Source organism: Zonotrichia leucophrys, chromosome 1A (genome assembly GCF_028769735.1).
Source record: "Zonotrichia leucophrys gambelii isolate GWCS_2022_RI chromosome 1A, RI_Zleu_2.0, whole genome shotgun sequence".
NCBI classification, from domain to species: Eukaryota; Metazoa; Chordata; class Aves; order Passeriformes; family Passerellidae; genus Zonotrichia; species Zonotrichia leucophrys.
In genome coordinates this window covers 23,276,589-23,301,664 of record NC_088170.1, presented here as the reverse complement: position 1 = coordinate 23,301,664, position 25,076 = coordinate 23,276,589, and the positions used below count along the sequence as shown (strand labels likewise).

At 39.0% G+C, this 25,076-nt stretch overlaps 1 protein-coding gene across 2 annotated transcripts; it reads left to right on the top strand.

Annotated features, from left to right (window-relative positions):
• The first annotated feature begins 3,773 nt into the window (after positions 1 to 3,773).
• MDM1 (Mdm1 nuclear protein) lies at positions 3,774 to 24,718 on the top strand. 2 transcript variants are annotated; one of them, XM_064701897.1, is made up of 15 exons: positions 3,774 to 3,924; positions 4,396 to 4,501; positions 5,656 to 6,008; positions 6,431 to 6,547; positions 8,320 to 8,463; positions 9,994 to 10,127; positions 12,237 to 12,336; positions 15,466 to 15,504; positions 15,872 to 16,047; positions 16,412 to 16,693; positions 18,376 to 18,521; positions 18,643 to 18,743; positions 19,650 to 19,890; positions 20,958 to 21,026; positions 23,241 to 24,717. In XM_064701897.1, exons 1-15 carry the CDS (start codon positions 3,907 to 3,909, stop codon positions 23,345 to 23,347), a joined length of 2,133 nt encoding a protein of 710 aa, XP_064557967.1. In that variant the 5' UTR covers positions 3,774 to 3,906; the 3' UTR covers positions 23,348 to 24,717. The 2 variants fall into 2 exon arrangements, with proteins under 2 accessions (XP_064557967.1, XP_064557968.1); XM_064701898.1 differs by lacking the exon at positions 15,466 to 15,504 and having other exon boundaries at positions 23,241 to 24,718.
• The last annotated feature ends 358 nt before the right edge of the window (positions 24,719 to 25,076 follow it).

The following is a 25,076-nucleotide window of genomic DNA, read 5'->3' as shown; positions in this document are numbered from 1 at the left end:
AGGGGCTGTCAGAACAGATTATTTATGCCAGCATTGCACAATTTTGCTACTGCAGTGCACAAATCTTATGCACCTTTAAAAACAGAAAGGAGACTATTTTTACAGTATGAACAGTCACGTCGACTGGCAATGACTGAGTGCACAGAGCTGCACACATATCACAAAGCAATGCCTGTGCTCCCTACAGACACAGACGTCACTGTTGTTTATACCTACAAAATGGGTGCAAGCTCCTTCACTGAAGGATGAGCAGCTGTGGCTTCTCTGTGCTCTTCAGGCAAATATTAGATCAAAATGACACATGCTCTCCTACTTTCTTTTATCTTCTAATGTAAAAAATGAAGTTGGTCATGGTTGCCCTTGCATCATCTACACACATTTGAGATACTCTGGTCTGATTTCGAACTGGAATTCTACACTTTTTAAAAACTACCTTGTGCTTTTATTAAAAACAAAAACCCCAACCCTCATGATTAGCAGATATCAAACCATGGCTAGAAATCTCATTATTCTCACTTTAAAGAGGGAGGAATCAAGGGCTATGGATGATTTCCAAAATGGTCTGTTCTAAGACATTTTAGATCCAAGATCACCCTGGGTTTCCATGGAGTTTGTCAGCCCTTGGTTATGGAAAGCCCTGCTATATGTGTCTGGCCCTGGGGGTTAAAGATGAACTTCTCAAAGGCAGCCATCACTTTTGATAGTGTCTTGCCCTAAGAACATACAATGCACAAGTAAGTAGATGATAGGTTGAGAATTGGATCTGTCTATCCATATTTCATGTTTATGACCTCTTTTACAGCTATAAAGAAGAGCTATATAAGCTTTTTCGCTGTTCAGAATGAAATTGTACTAGAGAGGCAGACTACTTTAAGATGATAAGAGTTAATGCTCTTGCCAACTCAGGGACATGAAGCCAGAATATCTTCAAATCCAGACTCCTGTTAGCAACAAGACACTGCCCTTTTAATGACTGCTGGATCAGCTCTGTCGCTTGAAAAAGGGATTGAAATGAGTTCTAAAATGAAAGTAGTTTTAACACTGCAGTATCTAAAGGGGTTGTAAAATAAGCTGGGACAAGTTTGCACAAGAAACATTTGCTCTTAAGAGTAAAACCATGGGATCTGAGCCAGGCCAGCTGTGCTACCACTCCTCCTTTACTCCCGTACCAGTGAGTGCCAGAAGCTACAGATTCTGGAGGTAGAAAACATGTTTCATTGCTCCTGTTTGATTCCCTTGAGGCTGACACACGGAGTAGAGCTGTCAGGCTTCACAGCAAGCTGCGTCTAGCCTTCTTTGGCTGCAGGGAGGGCTGCTGATACATCATGCTCTGAGTTTTGGCAAGAGACACCACCAGTGTTAAAACAAAAGGGAGACACTTCAGGTTACCAGCTCCCTAAGAGAAGGATGCCTGCAGTATGTGAGCTTACAAGCAGTGAGAGAAATGGGTCATGGGAAGGTCCCTATTTAGTTAGATGTAATAATTAGCTGTTCACAGGCTGAAGTGAAAGTCTTGAAGCCAAGACTCAAGAGTATGGGTGTCAAGAGATAGAAAAGGTCAAAGATTAGGTCTGGACATATAGCAAAATGTGCTGAAGCTGATGGAAAACAAATATGGGTCACAAATTACTCATTTGACATTATACGCATAAAGAAAATCAAAAGAATTTTTATACGTGGTTTACCAAAAGAAATTGCCTCTTTTGATTAATTTGAAGAACAAAAACAAGATAATTTAAACGTGGAGAATCAGCAAGGCAAATTAAAATACTTAAATTTGCTCTATAGGAAATAAAGGAGGAAGATGGTCAACCTCTCAAGGGTTACAGAAATGTGAAGTGACTTGAACTCAAAACTACTTAGATGTGTAATGTAGCACGAGCTTTAGATGCTTATTTCTTTAAACAACAGGATCCAATAAATTATAGAGACCAGTTACTGAGGGATACACACTTACATCAGTCCCTGCAAGTTTATTTCCAGAAAACTGGAAACAATCCTTTCCTGCTTTTCCAGACTGTGAGTTTGTGAATGCAGTGCAACTTTTTCTACACACAGACCCATGGTTTCATTATTCATTTATTTATTCAACTTTCACATGGAAATACTGCTACTGGCCAAAGCATCTTAGCATTCTTACATCATATTGCCTTGAATATGTTCTGTAATGTGTATGCATTGAACCTGAAGGGGCTGGTATACATCAACAGTGATAAAAAACACGAGGTAAAGACACTAGTAGCTCAATGGTTGACATATGTATTGAAGTGCTTCCCCCACATAAGCTATTCCTATCTCATAGCTATAAGGAGAAGATCTAAAATGCAATTTCAATCAGTGCATAAAGAGGGATGTGAATTCCATTGTTTCAGGATAATTTATTGTGTTTTATCTTAAAAAAATAAAAAGAGACATGAAGAAATACAAAAATCTGCATATCAGGATAGCATGGTGTCCTACTATGTCTCTGCACTAAAGAATCAAATCCATCTCTAAATTCAGACAGCCCCAAACCATCTATAAAGGCATTGTTGTAGTTTGGTAATTGAAAAACATCCTAAAAACATATGGAAATTATGTTTGGCCTGGTTTCCATACATATCAAAGAGGAAAGATTTCTGGCAAACCTGGAATATGTATTTTGAACATTGTATTTTTGCCAGCTGGCTTTTCACATTCTATAGCAAGTTTGCACACTACTTTAGAAAATGTACTGAACTAGACCTGATTGAAAATCACGAAATAAATCACTGTAATAGCAAACCAAACAACTTTCTATGGTGGACCTAGCGGTTTCAAGTGTAATCAGCAAGTAAATTATACCAAAACTGTTGTCTTGATCAGGAAATTCATGAATAAAGATGTGTGAAACTTGAAAACACTATCAATGCAGCACCTTTCTTCTTCTCTCCCGCTGCTGTTCACATCGCAGAAGAACATTTTACTTTGCTCGCAAGCGTTTCATTACAGATCGGTGCTCTCCCCTGCCTCACATCGATAGTAACAAATTGTTGCTCGCTGGTTACACAGGCTCCCAGCGGACCTAAACTCTGCTTGAGCTGAGTGTATCTGGCACCGACATTACCCCTGTGCCTGGGAGAGGCAGGGGGCACAAAGCCCTCGCTCAAGTAGAGAACAGAGCAGTTCTTTTCCCAGAACAGGGAACCCGGGGAGGGTCGGCAGCCAGGGCAACAGGGAGTGTAAACACACCGCCCGGGCCGTTCTCGGGCGGCACGTCCGCCTCTGCGCTTTTCTTTTACCGCCCTCCCCGATCTTTTTAATGTGAAACAGCCAAAATCAGGCGGGATGGAGATTAGCAGGGGGACGGCAGTCAGAAAAGCGACCCCCGAGGGAAGATCTGAACAAGAAGGTGGATTACAATCTCCTGACCGGGTGGCGAGGTCGGATGAGGTGGCGAAGGCGGACCGGCAGCTGACACGCCATCACAGAGACTCCAGAAGGGTAAGAAACTTGGGTTTTTCCTTTCTCGAAAAGCTGTTTTCATAGCACCGTAAAGCTGCATGCGTGGACACGTGATTTTTTTGTAACCAGGCGCCCAAGATCCCGCAGGCCTTGCGATGCATTAACACCGGGTGCCTCCCCGTTGTGCTTCCCCAGACACACAGCCCGGCTGCACAGCACCGTTACCGGGGCCAGTCTTTTTAAGGTGGACAACGCGGCGCCAACAGCCCCCGGCAGCACCGCTGCGAGCGGCTCCGGCTGCCACACGGCCCCAAGGCCCGGGCCGGTGGGGAAGCGGCGCGGCCGGGCTCTCCCCGCCCGCCCTGGGCGGCCGCTGCGCAGGCGCCCGGCGGGCCGAGGGGAGGCGGACCGGGCCAGCAGCGGGGCTCGGGTCGGGCCTGCAGCGGGGCTCGGCCCCGGCAGTGCGGGGGCCGCGGCTGCACCATGCCCGTGCGGTTCAGGGTGAGCCGAACGGGAGCGGGGCCCGGAGGGGCGGGCACGGCCCCGGGCGCAGGGGGCGGCAGGAGCGGGGCTGCGGCCAGTCCGGGGTAGCGGGGAAGGGAAGGGCCCTGCGCTGTGGCACCGGCCGGTAAAGACAGAAGGAGTTCTGTCCTTCTGTCGGGTGACAGCGGGTTCAGGCTGTGTTCATTCTTAAAACCATTCTCTTGAAGACATAAGATACATGCTTTTTGTTTTGGTTTTTTAAAATTTTAAATGATTTTTTTGGTGCATGAAATGCTTCCACGTTTTCTCAGCAACACTTTTTGTTCTCCGCCGGGGGTGGGTTTGGAAGATGCAGAGCAGCCTGCCAGCTTAGCTCAGCCTGCAGCAGCGTGTTGCTGATGTTCCTCCCTTCGGAGAGCTGTTACCGGCGGGAGCAGCGGAGCGGGATGTGCACCGGTGGCTTGACAGACTCCTCTCTGTTTGCTGTAGGGACTGAGTGAATACAAGAGAAACTTCAAATGGAGAAGCCCAGAGTTTTGTAGCCCGTCCCAACAGCAGAAATCCTTGTGGGCAGGACTTCGGTCGGATCAGTTTGGTGAGTGCCCCTGGAAGCTGCCCCCTTGGTTGCAGCCAAGGCCTGGAAAGCTTCGCTGTGACGAGTGCATGGCCACAGTGAACTGGTGCTGTTTACGGTTTGTGCACTTCGTAATGACATTAAAACTATAGTCTTAGTCATCATTTAGATAGAGTGTGATTTTGAATTCCATATTCTTTAAGGCTACACTGAAACCTTCTTTTCTATTAGTGGTATTTATATAAACCGTGGGAAAAAAAGTAGTTTTTGACATGCAGCATAAGCTCAGACCCAAACATGAAACACAGGTGCAGTGTTAACTCATCTAGGGTGTGTCGAGGGTGGGATTGCTTTCTTTGTGATGTATGGAAATAGTAAATAAAATCCCATTTTTAAGGGGAGAATAACTTGGGGCAAAGTTTGATAGAGTAAAATTGTTATGAACCTAACAGGTACAGCTAACTGAAAGAGAAGGTCAGCCACTACAGCAAAAACCTTGTGATACTGTAGTGTAGGATTTAAGGATTGTAAACACTATTATGACAGGGAAATGTGGGGATAGAAAGCAGAAGGAAAAGGAAATAGCAGTTAGATTGAAAGACCTGTAGGGAGCTGAGGAAGAGGAGTAAGCTGAAGAGTGATGACAACTGTAGTGCTCTGAAAAAGAGTAATAAAAAATAGTAATTATTGTAGTGGCACAAGGCAGAGTAAAAAAATATTGGTGCAGTTCACTGCAACTGCACTATGCAGTCTGTGTAATTAGAGTATAATGCATTCATTCTTACAATAAGTGTTCTGAATTTTGGCCTTGTAATTAAGAACTGACTACCGGCAATGGGGTTAACCATGTTCTTTTCACTGGCTGTTGGTTTTCTTGCTGTTCATCTCCCAGAATCAATTTGCACAGGGTTGTCCTGTGGACATTTTTGCTTTATAGGGTTTAATCCAACATGATTCTGGACCACCATGTTCCTGTCTATTTAGTGCAAAAGAAAGTAATTTGCAAATAGGAAAGAGCACAGAATTTCACAGCCATGCCCGTAATTCATAGTCTGTTACTGCTCTGAGCTTTCTAGTAATCAGTTGCGTGATAAACTTTCAGTTTATTGTTGTTACAGAGTGATATTATGGCTTCAGTGAATGTTTTTGTTAAATCTAGTATGGCTTTTTCTCAGGAATCACAAGAGAACCAAAATTCATTTCCAAGAGAAGGGTACCTTACCGTAATCCACAGATTTCGAAGTCCCTTGAATGGCCAGCAGATTGTGATTTGAATGACCAGCTGGAGACTGAAGCTGCAGAGTTGCACACTGACCACAACAATGATAATGGGAATCAGGAAAAACTTGAAACACCAGAAGGACCCACACTCCCCCCAGAAGTTCAGTCACATGTGGTAGATTCTGGTGGTGAAGTAGCTCTTGCCCTTCTAGAGAACAACATGAAGAAATCACCCTCAGAAGCTCCACCAAATCAAAATGAAGCATTTTCATCTCCAAAAAAGGAATCAGAAAAAATGGGTAATGGGGTAAGGGAATATGTTTGTTTTATTTTTTAATTGACCAGTCTAAAAGTTACTAACAGTAATTTCATAACCATGCTCAGCCTCTCTTGTCGAACTGTTTCTCTCTCTTTCCTTGGTTTTGTATTTTGATACTCTTGTAGCGTCTTTGTTGGGAGAACAGTAAGTTTCTTAATTCAATAGAATTTGCTCTTCCTTTGCATCTTCAGAATGTGTCATCACTGCTGATTTCAATTTAACAAGGATTTAGCCAATAATATGTAGATTTTTGGGGTAGTTGCCTATAATGAGAAAATGTACTTTTCATTCATTTTGTTCTTGAAACCAAAACCCAAACCATTGTTTTGAAAGTGTGTATTGAAAGATGTTTAAGTTGCAAAATATTGCAGGAAAGGGAACAATCATTGTATTTTTTTTTTCATTGTCAGTTTCACAGAGCCCTTCAGAGGAAAGCAGATGTAAATATTCCCAGAAATTCTGAATATCAAAGCCAGTTTGTCTGGAAGAGTCCTAATGAAAAGTCACCAATACTTGCAGCTGAACAGGTAATGTTACAAAATCCAAAATACAAATTAATACTTTCTTTTATGTATCAGCAAAGTTTTCCTTTCAAAAAAATTTCCTTTTTTTTGCTCTTTTGGTGGAGGAATGACAAACTTTAATGTTGTTACAATTATGCTACAATTCTCTATAGAGAGAAAAAAAAAGTATTTGTTTCCATGTGATTCTTTATTGTGGCCAGGCCTAAGTATTTGTTCTCCTTAGGCCTTATGTTTTGCTATTTCTAGCAGGGTCATGTTCTTCTGTTTGCATTAATTTACCTGTTTTGCCCCAGTTTCTTATTTTCAGTCTCCATCTCTGTGCACATACACTTCTAAGCCCTTAAGTGTGTCTCTCTAGTGTTTTATTCTTTCATGAGAACAACTTATATTTAAAAGTGGAGTTTTCTGATTTTAAGATAGTCTTGTGACATTTTAATACATTTCATGAGCTTTTGGGCCTTGTAGGATTGAAAATGCTGCTTTTTCTGGTGAGACCACAAAGAGTAACTGAGTGTGAGACTGCTTTGTGTTTTCAATTAACTGGTACTGGGATCTTAGGAGACTTAGGATACGTAGGAGACTCAGCCTTTAGGTCATTCCACAGTGTAAAGTTGTCACTTCTGCATTTGTCTTCTCTTTCTTCAGTAACATCTTCAGAGGCAATAAATGTTGATAACTAAGATAATCACTATCCTGTATTTTTCTTTGGAGTGCCAAGCAGGTGGATTTACTGCAGGATATGTTTCCCAACAGCCCCTTATCCAGTGAAAACTCACTGAAATACATGATAGTACTATAGAGAAGACAAAGGACCTTTTGAGGAACAGAGAGTTTCCAGAAAGTCACCTTATGGAAAAAGTCAAAAAGAATTCCATTTGATTCTGTGTGCAATCAGTTTGATAGCTTCATTATTAATGCTTGTGAGCATTGTGCTTTTTTTAGAAAAAATACTTTTTTCCACAGCTTACACAGAAGAAGAAGAAGAAGCAGTGAGAATAAGTCTGTTGGCACTATACATGTGTGGATAAGTAGAACCTAGGGAAAATTTAATGATAAAAATTTTACATATTAACAAGTTGTTATTGTTCACTGTTGATATGACTGAGAATATACCTCAGTACTGACAGTCCCTTTCCCTTGAAGAGATTCTGTGAAAATATCAAAGTTATCCAAGTTAGTTTATAATTCAGACCTAAATTCTCCTAGCAAATCGTTGGAAAATGTATACTTCTCACATATGGCACAGTCTTGAAATTTGGAACGCCATGACCACATACGAGGCAAATTCTCTACCTTGATTTATAATACTATGTTAGTTGAAAAGGAGTGGATTTTAATTTGTTCAAGCTCTAAGCATCCAACTCTAAAACTCAGAGCAGTTTTCTGTTACTTATGGACAGAAAATGTACTAAGGACTCATATGGAATTTTTATGGCATGCCTTTAAAAAATCATGATCCTACATAAAGCTCTGAAGATGAACAAAACATAAAGTAAACAAATAAACAAAACCTTTGATAGTAAGTTTCAGTAAAAACGGTGTTTGATCACAGGTTTAACTGTGTCTGTCTTGGTCACTTTTAAATGTATTTAAATTTCTCTTTAATTTCTCCTAGCAGTTCATTAGTCTACACATGCTATATTTTTACAGATGACTGTCTCTCTTCTCATATGTGAGTGTATTTGTGTGAATAAGTTAACAGATTTTGAAAATTTAGCCTTAAGGTAAACAAATCACACTTTTTTTCTTTGTTTTGTTTTCTTCCTCCCACGCAGCTGATTTGCAACACAAAGACATCCATACCTCCGGTTAAACCTCTTGCCATTACTTCTGAAGCTGCATATGAGAGAAATTCCAAGGGGTCTCCTCCTGTTAAGAGTCTACAAGAGAGAGATGGTCCAGAAGAGAAAGAATTTCTGGTGTGTTAGCAAGTAAATACTTCCCAGAAAGAAAAGCTTTTGTAGTAGTTCTGCAGTGTGATCTGTTATGTATGGGGGTGGGTTTAGGTTGAAATTATTTAGTGTTGCTAGTGACACTGGACTCAGTAGTGGTTTCTGTACAGCTCTGCTCTTTGGGGGCTCTGTAGTGGGTCCTCTGTAGAGCATTTTTTTCAGTTTCAAGTTTCTGAGTTTTGAAGTGATTCTATTTTTTGTTGTTGTTCCCAGTTGACACTTTATTTTTAATAGGATAGTTTCTGCAATCTAAATCTCTGATTTATACTTTGATTGGTACTAGTGTTGTATCTTGGTGTGCAGTAGGGCTAGAAGGGGAGGTCTGGAACTTTTGAATTTCATAAATCACAGATAGTGAATTTTCTCCCCACAGTGGCAAGCAGTATCTCTGTATTCTTTCCATGTCACCTGACTTTGCTTCCACTGGGCATACATCCTTTTTTTGCCTTTCTGAGTCAGCTCCCTTATGGCCTGTTCCAAAAAGCTGTCATTCTGTTTTTTAGGAATCTTCTGGCCTGGGTTGTAGCAGCTATGTGATGCTCCCAGTTAATCTGAGTCTCCTCACCACCCATCTCTGTTGCTGGCAGAACAGAAAGGGCCATTGTGAGACAAGGTGTTCATGAGGAGCACTGCTGGGCTGCAGGTGTACTTAGCATGCAGTGCCTTGGCTTAAACTAAGCCGTTGGTACTCCTGAGGGGATTGTTGGCTTGGAGGCTTTAGCATCTAAAACTCAGATCTGCCCAGTTCTTTAAATCCCATCTGGGGGTGAGAAATTTTATGTCCCCTTTTCCCTTTTAGTATATATGAAAAAGGCTTGAAAAGCCTGAGGCTTTCAGGAAGCATTTATCTGGTTTTAATACTGGAATTTCAGGTCAGTTTTTGAGAACAGATAATAAATGAAGTAAGAGGAGTCATGAGAAGGGAATTTTTGTGAAAATGCCTAAAAATTTGTTGTTTATACCAATACCTCGTCTCTGATGAGTATCTTGAAAAGGTTTTGGGGGATTTTGGTGGGCTTCAAAATTTTTTTTAAATTGAATTTGAACAATATTTGTGAAGATCTCTAGCATAATTGGAAGTCATGCATTGCATTTCTGAAAGAATGAAATAATCAGGAAAAAATCTTTCTTGTAAAATCCAAGCAAATCAATCTAAACATTTATAAAACAAAATAAATATTTTAAAGTTTACCTTTTGGACTCAGGTTAGAATGTGTAGCTATTGTATTATTTCTGTGTTTCATGTTAAAGTAATTCTGTAAAGTGGTCAAAATGGATAATCTAGCTAGCAGAATGTTGCACTCAATCTTAACTTTGGCATTTTGCTAGTTTATTTTTATCTTAAAAAAAAGAAGAATGTGGTATTCTTGTTTGTATTAAATATTCAAAACAGCTAACACAAAAATTAATTGTTTGCAAGTGCTTGATGTCAAAAGAAATATGAGGGTTTTCAGCTTGTTAGCTAATGTGGTATTTTTAAAATTATCTTTGCCTTAGAGTAAGAGGGAAGAACCGTTTCAAAAACCAGCAGAAGATGCAACAAAACAAGGGAAATCAGAACAGAAACATCCTAAACAAAATAATAAGCAACATATCAGTCCAAAGCCCCTCACTTTACATACGAGTCGTGGGTATGTATAAAATAGGAAAACCTAGACTAGTGAGTAGGTGTACAGTGGCCCCGTGTTTAGGATGATGGACTGTGGACCTTTAAGCACACCATGCTGCAGTTGCAGGGCCAGATGCTCCTTGCAGCACTGAGGTTGAGCTGCTTGTGGGTACATCTACACCTGATGTTAATTTCCATCTCTTCTCTGGGCAGCAAAGTGAAAGCTTTGTAACCACTCCTGTTCAGCTGAACCTTGTGATGCAACAACAGTAGTAGTAATGAATACAGCATGAGTGAAATAGAATCAGTGCAGTGCTGTTGCTTAACTTTCAACTGGTGCTTTGGAAGTCGCCTTCCAAACTACTTTATCTATTGTGCCCACTCCACACCTTAAAACTGTGGTGATTGTACTTGATGTCTGCTTATTCTGGTCTGAAAAGCCTTGTGTGCCTGAGTAACAAAAGTAAACACACAAGGTAAATGAAAGAAATCTGTCCTTTTTAGAGTAATCTGGCAAGCATGAAAATGAAGTGAAATTGGATGCTATTGAGTGCTATCAGAGTATCTTTTTATTTTTGCCACATGGCCTACCTTGCAAAAATTGAACTTGTGTTTCCATTTCATACACATCTGAGATATGTCAAGAGCAATAAAAGCCAAGAAGTAGGCTTTAAAATGCATAGAATTTTCCATGTCTCCTGTGTTTGTGCTTAATGTATGCCCCAGCAATTGCTTTCATTCTTTGTGGCAGTGTTAAGGCATTAAATTGAAGATGGGAGGGGAGACTGGTGGATATTGGGATTTGATTACAAAATGATCACCCAAAATTCTATGAAGTAAAATTGGTTTATGGAAAAGGGAGAGGATATGGTATAGCTAAAACCTTTAACTACTTGGTTTTCATACTCTTTGCAGTAGATTGTAGTCAGTTTTGCAGTGAGTAATGTGCAAAAAATTCTTGATCATTTGCTGGGGCTCTTTTCATCTAAAGGCAAATTTCTGCCTCTTATGCCTGTAGTGTAGTAGCACAAAACAAAATTCTCTTCAAAATCACTGGGCAAATAGCTGTAAAAATGTGCAAGTTCTGAATATGCAGACAGGATTGTTGCTTGTATGCAAGCTGTGTTGCAATGCATGGCCTGCCTGCTTTTGCAGCAGAATGACTGGGATCCAGGTTCAACTGTATTGTGTTTTTTGTGCTAGTCCATTGGTTTGGTAACCAAAAGTGAAGGATTTCTGTCAGTTTTAATGAAAAGGACATATTGAGAGAAATTTTGAATATAAAGGGTATTTTGACCTTCGTATTTTTCTTTTTACGTTCATTTTATGCTCTGACTTCAAACTTTTATGACTTATTTCTGAAGAAGGATTGAAAAATAGGGCTTTTCCACCCTGTGCTGTATGTATAAAAATTAAGTTGGTAATGTTCTGAATCATCATTAAATCCAAAAATATCTTTAGATTTAAGCTGATACATCCACAGTTCAGTGCTTAAGGACTTGAAGTACTACTTACTGCCTCCTGTAGGTTACATGATGTTAATTTTTCTGTGTTTGTATGTGTGTGGCAGAAGGGAAAAATGAACCCATCTTTTCAAGTACTGAGGCCTTTTGAAGATCAAAGCCACTAGGATGTAGATGAATTATTCTGACCAGTGTTCTGGCAGTCAGATGTTTCCAGCATCTCACCCCACCCATATGCAGAGAGCCTTTAAAATGGAGTTCATAGAAGGAAATGTCTCAGACACATTAATGCCAAACCATGCATTTTTACTTAAATTTGCCTTCATCAATGACTTAAATCAAGGTCCCACACTTTGCATTGAAGTAATTGAGGCTGATGTGTGTATTATGTTCTGGCTGTCAGGGCAAAAGCTTCTGGTGGAGGTGTTGCAAGGAGAAGCCAGTAGGAGTAAGTACTTGAAGGACCGCCAACTGTGAATGAGTATTTTTCACAGCTTTCCTCGTTGTGTTGGTTTGAGTTCTTGTTTGTGCATGTGGTTTTTGTGTCTCACTGGCATTTGGGTGCAAGTATATTTATGCTTGTTGAGTAACTTTAAAAGTGCTCTTAAAGAGTATTTTGGATATCAAACTTTACTCTTCTTTTTTTCTCCTCATTCTTGATTTCTTAGGAAGATGAACACTGAATATAGGTCAAAATTTTTGTCTCCAGCCCAGTATTTCTACAAAGATGGAGTTTGGTCTCGTATTAAGAGTAAAGCTCACAACCAGGTGAGTATTCTTAGAAAATCTGAAGCCTGAGTATGCTTTGTAGTTTGATTTTTAGATGCAAAACTTTGAATTGTGTTATTTATTAGATACAGCTTTGAGATTGTAGTGCTAATGACTCAAGCTCTCAAAGGTGAGTATGCAAAGACAATTAGATTCTGACAAGTCAGTATAATACATAGGAAAAAGAAAAAAGATTATAAGACTAAAAAAATTTATTAATGTGACCTCCAAAGTGAGGGAGAAATTTTGCTTCCTGTACAATCAGGTTCATTCAGGACAGAGTCTCTTGTGACAGGTAATGTTATTCTTGATGTTCAGCCCAGTTGTAACAAGCAGAAGTGTTCAAAATACAGGGCTGAATGATAGGACATTCCAAGGGAATAAAACCAAAACGTATCAGCCTAGGTTGGCTTTATGGTCAGGCTCAGTTCTGTAGCTTACCATGCCTGAATTAAATGCAATCCACTGAATTCTGTCATACGCAATATAAAATAGAGAAATTTTCTTGCAAGTTTCAGTCTGTGTATTTTCTTGTTGTTTATTCAGACACTGCAATCCATGTTATGCTGTACATGAAGTCATTTGACAGAGCTGTGAAAATACTGAGTAGCTTGAAGACCACAACATTTCTTAGCATTATTAAGTGTGATTGCTGAGTTAGTCATGGAAATCAAAACCATTAATAGTGTGCTAAGGAACTGCTAGAGCTAGCTCTGCAACTCTGATTTCACTGAATTGACGTAGTAGTAGTCTCTCCCTGATAGAGAAGATAGAGGAGCCTTTGTGAGCTGATAGAGGGAGCCTTTGTAGGGCACCTGTGTGGCAAATACTTGGAAATGTGAATTTCTTCATCACTTCGGACACAGTGATGTGGAAGGTAGAACTGGAGGAAATGGTTCTAGGGTGCTGGGCTTTGAGAATATAGGTTCTCTTTGAAAATAAGGTTCTCTGAGAATTGCAGGAGTAGTCTGGTAGCTTTCAGTTCTGTGTTTTCTTGCTAGATTTAATATAGCAAGTAATTTTGCTTTTAGCAAAAAGAAAGAATTTCAGAATATATACAGAATCCATAATGAGAAATAAATCTCAATATTTAAAGTATATTAAAGTATGAGATGATTAATAATCTGAGTTTGTGTATGCATGCATGAGACAATCCATTCTTTGTAAATAGCCTCAAGAGGATGTTAGAGGACTGAAAAGAAGCAATATTTTAATTTTTATATGCATTGATATATGCATTAGATTTACTGTAACTAAGACTGCAAAATGTTATTAACTCTTGCATGCAGCCTAAGTGGTATACTGAATGTTTCTGTAGAATATGATGTCATTTTTCTGGCATATAATACTTTAATTTGTTGATATTGCATCATGAAACATTCAAACCAATAAGGAGCAGTGCTCAGCTTTAGGAGCAATTGAGTGGTAGGCAACTAAAGGGTGAGCCTTGGGATATGGTGTGTTTGTGCACAGTCAGCTGGGAGGAGTCACTGCAATACAGTTGAGGGAAGGAATGAGAAGACTGGAAGTGGAAGATGGATGGTCAGCTTTACATGTGGCATTTAATTAGAGTGTATGAAAAATCAAGGATTTCCCACACTGTCAAGATATGTTTGGAGTGCATCGGACTTCTCCGCAGAGATTTTCGTGCTGAAAAGGGATTTGAAGGAAACTAGAAAGAAGTTGCTTGGCATGTGGGTGACTTTCTGTCCAAAGCAGGCTTTCTGAAGTCCTGAGTCCAAACAGGCAAATGCCATTATGGAATCCTGGTGTGACCTTAGCCATAGTGATTATTTGTAGGCTGCTTCTCTGCAATTTATTATTAAGTGTGCTTTTCAGCAGCTGACCAAAAACAATTCTTTTCTAATTATGCTTTTGAAAAATTAATGTGAGCAATTCGTAATTGCAGTTGGACTCCCTAGGGCCTGTGTCCTGCTGAGTTAATGCTGCCTGCTGAGTTGCTGAAGGAGATGGTTGTCCTTTGTACTTCTTCACAATTCACAGGAGACTTAGTACTCTTCCTCCCCCTGTGGTACCCTGTTACTCTGGATTTACATTCCTTCTGTTCTGGCTATCATAATTAATTTTTTGTTCTTCTAGTTCAAGTGAGTAATCTAGTAAATCACTTGCACATCAAACTTCAAATTCTTTGAAAATGACAAGCATATATTTTTAATGGGCTATTCTTTAGAAGTTTAGTGGGTCAGATTGTGGGATGTTAGCTGGATATCCATCTGCTGCATCCAGTTACTTTTAGTGGGATTAGCTGAGTTTAGCCCATTAACTCTGTTCCTTGCCGGAGGAATGATGTGAAATCTATCATGAAGAAAGAATAAAAAAGAAAAGCTATGAAAATGTGGTAGAGGAAATGTCAGTATTACTTTTCTGCTCTTTGACAAATACTTATTTCTTGTGGACCATTTTTTAGTAAGTCAGAATTTACACAATATCACAAAGTTGTTTTTAATAATTTAAACATAAACTTCTTGGTTTTGCTTTTTCTCCCTGCACTTTAATTGTGTTTGGGTGAAGGACACAGGACAGCAAGTGTTTAAATGGCCTTAACTGTAAAAATGATGTTGTATACTGTTTGAAGAGAGGGGTTATCACTTTTACTGTTTTGGAGTAAAACTGATGCTTGAACAGTTTTGTATCTCATTCTTGCAGTTACTGATAGCCTAGAAGGAATAATATTGATGCTATGTCTTGCATACAATAGCACCCAGAGTTCTTGTATTAATCTTAACTTTTCACTAATGTTTATGTAGTTAGAGACAATGGCAGTGTTTGCAGCATACAAACTCAGTATTACACATACACATAGATCTGTTGATTTGAATTTATCGTAAGTTAGTGGGGAATGTATTTTTGAATGTTGGTATTTAGAAATCTAAATTAACTTCCTCAAGCTTGGCAAAAAACTGGTGGAATGCCAGTGCAGACTGTATTTGTTAGAGAGCTTTTTTTGCATCTCAGGGAGGCAGCATAGAGCTATGTTGGCAGATTTTTAGTATTTAGCTTCTTTCTTGGACTGAAGTAAAATTACAAAGGTGATAATAACAATATCACTCTTGAGTATTGAGAGGAAAAATAAGAAATTTAAAAATAACTTTGTATTCTTCTCTTTAGGCATCTCAAAACACCCTAAATTCCATGTGGTATATGGAGGTTGGTTGCATCGAAGTTCCTCTTTCAGTGTTTGGAGCACTGTGTCTGAGCGCTGGTGGAAAAACTAGAATCCAGCACTAAACCTATTCATAGTTACTGCATAAATTTTTGTGCGCTCATGGAATGAATAATTGCCAATTTTGCTTTGGCTTCATGGCTCAAACATGCTTACTGAATATATTATATTTGCTTTCCTCTTCTTACACATACTGTGGCATGCAATGCAATGTTTGTGCTGTGGCTGGCCCTGTATTATGTATTATGACCTGCTTTTCTCTCCTAGCTGCCAGTAGCTAATGCAAATATTTATAGTAGCCTAATAGTGAAGTTTAAACAGCTGTGAAACTTACAAAACCTTGATGTGTAGGTGAGAGAGCTTCGAGAAAGAGCAAAGGCTTACAGGCAACGAGTAGAGGGAACACACTTCTCCCGATACCATTTCAATCAGATCCTGTCTGATAATAACAGTCTTTGGGATGTGTCCTCAACTTCCAGTTCAGAAGAAGGGATCAGCAACAACATCAGAGCACTAGATCTTGCTGGGTAAGGTTGTCATTCCTGCCTGTTATTCTGCAGCTTTGAAGCTGAGCAAAATGCTGAATATAGGCTTGTATGGAAGTAGTTGTTTTTTGAGTACTTCTCATAATCTAATTTGCTTTCAAATTGAAAATGCAGCCCTAATTTACACTGCATTTTTGGAAAGAGTCTTCATAAAATCTAGTTTGAAAGTGGTATGTGCTTAAGCATCAAGTAAAACTGCAGTGGCAATTTAACCATTCATCATATCAATCATAGTAGTTTGTAATGAACTGTTCTTGCAAAGAACTGAACTGGATGAATATGTTCTGTGTAGACACGTGTATTGTGCAAATCAGAGGTACAAAATGCTGTGTTCTTTCTTACCCAGTGTTTCTGAAAAGGAGACTGCAGCAAGCCCTGAAGTGCTACAGCAGCCTGGCTCCAGAGAGCAAGCTCACCAGGACAGCACAAAGAAAGACATGTCAGATGCTTTAACTGTTCCAGTCAAAAGACGTTTAGCTTGGGATGAACCAGAAGGTACTGAAGAAAGGGAAGATCAACAATCAGCAGAAGAGAAAGAGGAAGAAAAGTCAGATGAACAGGCTGCAGTCATGGCCCAGCAATTAGCAGAAAACAATAAGGATGCTGAAGAAGATACAAAAACTGAAGGGTAAAACTGAATGGTTTTTCCATGTATATATCTATATATGTGTGTGTATATGTGTATATATATGTATATATTATACACATTTGTAGGTTAAATAGTTTTTGTATTAAAGAAAGTGTAATTTGGTGTGGTAGTACTTCTGTTTTGAACAGTATGATAAGGAATGAAAAGGTTTAAGACACTGGACTGGTTGATGGAAGTGGACCTATGATTAAAAATACTGGATTTCTAACTTGCAAGACAGAAGTTTCCAGACTCATGAATGATTCTAATATTTTTCTCCAAAACTATGAAATCCACAGTATGGGCCTCTTAGAAGGCCCATTACACAGCAGCCAAGTTTAGTGAAAATTAAAGCTCATGATTTGCTTCGAGTTGACAGTGTAGAATTTGATAGGAGAGGATATATGCTAATATTGTACATAGCCATCTCTTTTTCTTAAAGCATTTAATGAACAAAGATTAAGGACTTGAAGGAAAAAAAACCCTAATATGCAGTAATCACTGGTGGTTATGTTACTAAGCATGGGTGGGAAAAATGTGGCAGGGTGTACACAAATATTGGGAGATCAGCTCAGTATGTGCATAGTAGAGTATTTGACATTTGAGAGATCCAAATTGTATCTAGTTTCAGAAGTCTCTGTTACTGTGCATGTTTTGCATACCTTTTTTTTGTAGAACAATATTTTACTTTGATAGACATAAAATTCCGAATAGCTTTGACCCTTGTAGCCATGTCAGCTACACATTTTGTATTCCTCATTGCATTTTATCTTTGGTGTTGCAGCACTAATCAAAGGTAAGAAATTGTAAGTGCCTCCATTTGGAGTAATAGCGTGTATTCAAACAAAAAATAAAATTGGGATGTTAGACTCGAACAGATATTAAATGTAGGCTTTCAAAACCTGCATCTAGAAACCTTTCTAAGTTTCTATGTAATTCTAGAGATAGTCTAGTTCATAGATGTATCTGATTGACATTGACCATTTTCTGTCATCTTGTTCTGTATGTACTGGGATGTGCTTAGTGCTTGCATGTTACACCTTCCTGAGAGCTGGAAATGAGGACTTCTTTGCCTAGATGTGTCTCTCATGTCCTGATAGAATCAGGTTTCTCCACATTGTGGATATGCTGCTCTTTGTGAAATGCACCTGGAGGCACAGGACTGAAGTGGTAGTGCTGATGTATATTATATATACATATATAATGTATGATATATGTATCTACATCATATTGTGATGTGTAACTAATAACCTAGGGGCTATAGCCATTACAAAAATTTGGGATATTTGGCTTCAGTTCCACCACATGGACTGAAGAATGTCAAACCCACACTCCCACCTCTAAGGCAACAATCATGTTAAAGTTTTTCTGGGTTCGAAGTTTTCCAGCCCTCCTGTTGAACCTCTGTATTGTGCAGCAGTATGCTCAGGGTTTTTCAGGACAAAGGGAGCCTGGACTTATAGCTTGAGACTGTTCAAAATACAGAAATTGAGGCTTAAGGGCTGGAATCCAGGATTCCCCTTGGCAAGCAGATGTTTTAGCTACAGGCTGTTGGGGTGTTAAGGCCTTAACTGTCTTGCCTTGGGCTTCATTGTAGGAATGGATTGGAAACAAAGCTTGAGTGCAAGACTCCTGAGTCCTTCCTTAGCTAATCCTTTAAACATTACTCATTTTTTTTTCAGTGAGAATGCCTTAGTATTGAACACTTCTGCAGCTGTGTCAGATTCTTCTGTATCTTCAAGGAGAGGCAGCAAGCACCCTACTCTGAAGCTGAGAGCTCTTGCAGGAACCCCAAGGACTCATCATAATCACACTACCCCAGCTGTTGGTAAAAACACTTGTAAATGCAAAGCAGTATTTCAAGAACTAAAGATAAAAATACATAATTGAATTAATTTATTAGGTTATTTAATGTAATAAGGCATTTTTAATATTTTTCAATACAACAGGAGGTACTGTTCTAGTGTCTGCTCCAAAGTTCAAGTCTTCATCTTCACCTCAGAGAAGGCAAAACTTAGCAACAAACCCTACCAAAGCAGAGTCCTTCCAGGTGAGCCAGAAAACAGACTTACCATGATGAATTTTAGGAATGCTCTTTTAAAGTAATAATTAACAAATTATTTAAGAAATCTTTTTCTTTAGTTGTTAGTTACTGTCTTACAATTGTCAGTATCTGTGACTAAAAAAAGCATGTCTGAATGCTTAGGGTTTTTTTGGGCGTCAAACAAATGAGTTGAGACTACTGGAGTGAGATTAGATGTGTTTCATTTTGGCCGCTTTGACTAAATGCACAGGATCTGTTTAAGGAAAAACAAAAAGTTTGCTAGTAGAATTTCCCCTTAATGTTATTGTAGCCATTGACATAGGGCACAACTGCAGATTGCTTGAGTTATAAGAAACTCAAGGGGGAGAGGTTGGGTGCTTATTTAAAAGATAGGTTAGTGTACCATCATAGTTCCACTTTTCCTTTAGTTTTGTGCTGCTTTTACTTTACTTGCAACTTTGGTAGTTACTAAAAGAAAAATAGAATCATCTAGGAGTTATTATCCTCAAAATGTTGGTAGTTGTTTGTCAGTTGTGCTTGTGCTGTGTTCTACAAAGAGAGCTACCATTTGACTGCATACATCCTCTGCAGTAAGTGCTGTAACAAGCAGAACAATTGCATGAGTTGGTTATGTTGTTGTAAAATCTAAAAAATCACACTTTTAGAAAATAAGCTCTTCATTTGACCTGATTAGATTACTTCCAGTCCTTGTTAAATACTTTTTATTAGGAACAGAATTTCTTTGCACTCACAAGCTTGGAATACTTTTTCTTAGTACTTGCGTGAGAAGTATAAAAGTGTAAAGTCAACATTTGCTGCATATGTGAGGGCCTGTACTTGGAGGCTGTATATGAGATGTGGTTTTGTGCTTTTTTGATCCTTTCTTTTTTTTTCTTTCTATTATGTTTGTAGCCTGATGTGAGAATGGAAGCCACTTCACTCTTTAACTCTGCACCTGCTGGGCTGGGAACTGTGGATCCTCTGCCACTTAGGCAGGATCAGTGGCCTCCTAACAGGGTTGCTGATGAGCAAGTTCCTCTTGCTTCAGCCCATCAAGAGCAGTCAAAGTCAGCAAAAAGCCACTCTGTGCCTTACTGGAGTCTCTCTCATCGTATTCAAGGGACTCTTAAGGATCCAGAATTCCAGCATAATGGTGGGTTTTGTTTATTAAGCCTGTGTTAGACTGATGCAGGATGTGACTACTGTGCAGTGCTTAGGCCAGGAGGTGCTGAGCTTGCTTGCCTTACAGTATCTACAAATATTGTGCTGTTTAAAAACAAAAGCTTTTTAACTATATAGTTGGTTAGTCTTGCTGAGGAAATGGGCACAACATCCACCTTAGTTTCAGATTCCACTGAGATCACTATATTACAGTGATCAGTTTGTTGTCTGATTTTGCTTTATTAATTTCAATAAATACTACTCATGAGAATAATTTGGTTTAGCATGAACAGCTCTAAATTTTAATATTTAAGCTGCAACTGGATGGTGTGACACTCTTCCAGCTGCAATTGCTAACTGCAGTGTGTAAGTGGGACCTCTGTCATGTAGAATTATTTTGAAAGAGTTGTGGATTTCCGAGAGGTAAGCTGCTTAAAATTATTTCTGCAGGATAAGGAAACGAGAAAACTCTCTCTGTAAGGTTTATTGGATATTGAGAAAAACCATTTCTCTTGGCTGAGGAGAGATTTGTACTGAAGCATTTCAAAAGTTTTTAACAATGTTTAAGGGTACTGGGGATGAAATTTGATAAGGAAAAGACTCCTTGTCCCCTTAGTCTCCATTCCGGTAAGATTTTCCACAGCTGCTTCAGGTCCCACAATTCTTGGTCTTTTGATTACAGAGATCAGCTAAAAAGTAGTATTTCTATTCTGGAACAGAACAAGCAGTTGTCAGGTTAAGCAGGAAGGTGAAGTGCAGAGAATTTCCTCAGAAAGGTTAGAATTTGTGCTGGTTTCTAGTTCTGCACCTTGAGTGCAGTGCATTAAGTGACTTGTAGCATGTACCAAAGAATGGTGTCTTGAGAAGAATGCAGTGGAGCAAGCTTATTTTACCTCATCCTAGGGTAAATGAGTCTGGTAGAATTTTCATGTGGGCTATTTATAAGACTCTTGTTTTGGAAATAATGTTACAACATTTTTAGATGTCCTAAAATGAAATATTGTCTTTGGTCTGTTTTGAAATTATTCCAATCTGTGCCTTTTGACTTTTTTGTCCTAGGGAATCTTGGCAACCCAAAAGTGAGAACTTTACAATTGCCCCTTCGGGAAAGAAACTGTAATGATGAAGGTATTTCTTGTCCCAAAGTATTATTGTATATTGTGTATGTAGCCTAAATAAATTTTAACTTCTGCATTAATGTGAGATGTTTCTGAATGCAGTAAGTAATACTGGTTTATGTGTTTGCCTGAATAGCTGCAGTGTGTTTTTATCAAAATAATTTGAACATGTTCAACCTAGTAATCTGAAGTAGGAATATGAAGGTTTAGGGAATATGAATAAATCATTAAATGTGGCTGAAAATTGGCAGACCATTGTGGCTCTCAATATGGTTACTGTAGGTTGGTTAGTCCCATACCTTAAATTTTTTCCTGCCCACACATTTTTAAGCCTTTGTGTTGATAGCAACCAAAAGAAACTGCAACACAGCCCAGATTGCAGCTGGAGTAACTTTGGTTGTGACTTTAACGGTCCCACAAACTTCAGGATAAAGGTTTTGCCTCTGAGACTTTAGCCCCAGATGTGCAACATGAAATGATCCCTCTTGACTTTAATTTTCCCACCTGTTCTCTGCTCACTTTGTTAGGGGTGCTTATGGCATACTGCTATTCTGATTGCTGGTTTGGGCTTTTTTTTAATGTTTGTTTTAAAGTTAATCTACGAGAGCAGCCATTGACAGCTGCATCTTCTTGGCCTTTTTGTGGGCAGACATAAATAAACTCTTTCAGTAGCATGAGTCAACCAAAGGCACTGTATCTGCCATACACTTTTTCTTAGTATGGTGTCTGAGGTTGAGCCTGGTGTGGAGCTGTGCTAGTTGCAATCACCTGTGTTTGGTTCAGCTCAGACTATGGCAGAGCAGGTTTATATCTGACTCTGATTGCAGTTTATTTATAGTTATACCACCAAAAGCTTATTTTCGTACCCCTTGGCGCTTCTTTGCTCCTTGGGTTTTAACCAAGGTTCAGGCTAATTCTCTGTTTTACTCATTGCAGTTGGCTGCAAAATATGTGGGTGGTGCAGATGGCTCAGCCAGGCTTCTGTGCAACTGCATAAAACATGCAAAATCCTGTAGTACTCTGCAGCTTGCTGCACACAGATTGCTGCCCAGATTAAATGCTGTAGCTGCTGTTTCTTTTTTTTTTTCCCTGTGAGCTGAATGGTACTGTATGAGCTTGCAGAAGCAGGTGAAATGTGCCAGCTCCCAGATACTTTGTATGCCCATATTTGTTCAGGTACAAACCTACAAACATTATTCCAATGACATGTCAGTTTGCAGAATTGCAGTTTGCAGTTTTTCTTATACGTGGGAATATAGTTGTTATACATATTGTGTGATCCTGTTACAGGCTGTTAGGTTCACTGTATTTTAAGAATTTAGAAACTCTGCTGAAAAGTTAATTCAAACACTGACAGAATATTGGTGCTGTTTGGATTGAGTTTAGGAAATTTTCCCTGTATTTTTTTTTTGTTGGTGACGCATCTGGTAGCTAGTGATACAGTTCTTTCTAATCCATTGCAGGAGAATGCTTGCAATTAAGGTAATTTTTCATAGAGGCCATCTTGACAGACCTGTAGGAACGTTTTAATAAAGCTGTTGAAGAATTATAATGTGCTTTATCAGGCAAGCAACATCAAGACTGATTAGTGTTAGGAGTTCTACTGTGTGTGAAATGGACCCTGTATTCCAAAGCAAGACCCTCCAAAAGTATATTTCTAAAGCCTGCTGCTTCTTGTCTTTGTGGTAAATTTCTGTTTTCTTCAGAAGACACGTTCCTTTTAGCAGCTTTTGGCACACTAGCTGGATTTGGCACAGAAGGGCTCTTCTTAGCAGCATGGGTTCTGATATTTTAGTCATATTATTCTAAGGTTGTCTGCTTTGCTTGAAGCAGTGGATTGCTTTCAAGAATATGTCATTACCAGAGTGTAATCTATATAGATTTCAGTGGCAGAGGAACAATTGCTGAGGTCTTCTGACACAGGAGAGTAAAGATCAAGGTGGCTTGGAGAATTGGGTGATTCCCAAGTGAACACAGGGGTCTCATTTTGGAGTTTCTCAAGAGGTGGGCATGTAACTCTCCTAAACTTACCTAACATGCTAGAGGCTTCCTTGTGAGTCTCTTCTCCAGCATGTCAGTTGCCAAGTAATTGAATTGAAGTATATTGTCATACTAATTTAGCATCCATTGTGAAAGAGGGCATAAAAATATTCAAAAAATGTCAGCTGTGTTTGAATATGTATGTTTAATCTTCCTATTTACTTTTTCCCTTGCTTCCCCACAGACGACAGGCTGTCTCAGATTTCTGCTCGCTCGGCAGCATCTAGTTCTCTTGCGTCTCAGATCCTGGAACGAGCTCAGAAGAGGAAGGATTTCTGGGGCAAGGCGTAGTCTCTCCTTCCTGTTGTACAGAAACTATTCAGTAAAATGATGTATTTTGTATAGCTTGTAGTGTACATTTTAAAATATTGTGATTGTAGGTTTCACACAGCATCCTTTCACTTAACATTGATATGGCTCAAGTTTTAGGACTTGCCGTCCCAATTGAAAATTAAGTATTTAAACTGATGATGTTGAAAATTAATGTTCTTTATTTCTGAGAGTTAGGTCTTAATTCACTCTGTTACAACAGCCTATGAGGCTTTTTTTACAGTGCCGTGCCACCTTTTGACACTGAGATAGTTATTTTTTTAGGGAACCTGTATGTGACTTCTCAAGGTATTTGCTGCAGTCATGCAGTATGACCTGGACCAGTATTCAGGGGCAACACCATTGTTCACCAAATATCTCAGTTGCTTTATTTTATCAAGTTATCTTAAGGGCAGCTGTGGTATATGTGTTTATGTTACTGTATGAATTGTCAGCATAACACAGCACTGTAACAAAGAGTTACTTTTATTACTTACTGCTTTTAACTTTTTACCAAAAAATTCTAATTTTTAATGACACTAGCATAGAGTGTCATTAACTGTAGAACAAACAGAAGTTTAAGAAAAGCGAAGCATTGTGGTTTGTTCTTTGTCCACAGGTTTTTGGCCAGGATGACTGTCAGAGTTCAGTGTGTACAGTATTGCGGTTTGTCAGCTATACTAACATGAATGCTTGTCTTGTAGACTGAGATCCATGTTAATTTCAGCTTCTCTAGAAAAAGCAAATTCAGCCACCTTAACCAGTGGTGTTTCCCAGCTCCACTTCAAACTCAGGTATTTAGGACTAGTGATCTCTTTAAGTAAACTCAAAAGAATGTTTTTTTCCTTGACTTTTATATTTTAATTACCGCTTATCTTAGTTTCCTGTTTTGGGGAGACTGATTATGATTGTTACATTATGATTGTTACATGTTGCATTATGATTGTTACAGTGAAAATTGTCTGTGATTTATGCTGACAGCTCATTTTATCTTTCCAAGTGATGCAGACAAGATAAATGAAGTAGAGGAAATATGTGGCTAGCAAGCAGTTTAGTTCTCTGTGTGGCTTCAGGTTTTAATACTACTTAATTTGAACATTTTGTACAAGAACAATTTGAAATTTGTACACACTTGATTGCATTTTGATTTTGTATGTAATTATGTATGCATATTACTGAAAATAAAAACGGTTGTTTGCTTTGTTTCTTTTTAAGTTACGCTGGATAATTTGGCAAAGCCTATTACATTGCCACTTCTCTATTTTCTGTTTCACCTGTTCAGCTTGAATATCTGTAGACTTAAGAAACACAAGAAGTTACCTCAGAGCTGATCTTCAGAAAGAGTAATGTATTGCAGCTAGATATGTTGACCCTAGAAATCACAGCTGACTGCAGGTGTTTTAAATGGTGACTCAAAGCAGATGGGTGCTACACAGGCTGGAAGGGCTGCAATACCCAAAGGGTCAGTCCCCAACTAATGATTTAAGGAGTGAGTGAATTAGTGCTGTCCAGTACTGATGATGTTAGAAAAGGGTGTTTGCTTCTTCCAGAAATCGTATGTTACAGTAGCTTCCTACCAGTGGACTTGTTTGAAACAAATCAAGGTATTTTATTTTATCCCAAGGGTTTCTGGGATTGTTCTGTGGTGTGCACTTAATGTGTAAGTTATAATTGGTCATAAAATTTCTACTGAAAGGGAAAATGTGCAACA

Coding starts and splice junctions, on each gene's coding strand:
- MDM1 (XM_064701897.1), top strand. Junction 4,502..5,655: donor ACTTCGGTCGGATCAGTTTG/GTGAGTGCCCCT, acceptor GCTTTTTCTCAG/GAATCACAAGAGAACCAAAA. Junction 18,744..19,649: donor CCAAAGCAGAGTCCTTCCAG/GTGAGCCAGAAA, acceptor TTATGTTTGTAG/CCTGATGTGAGAATGGAAGC.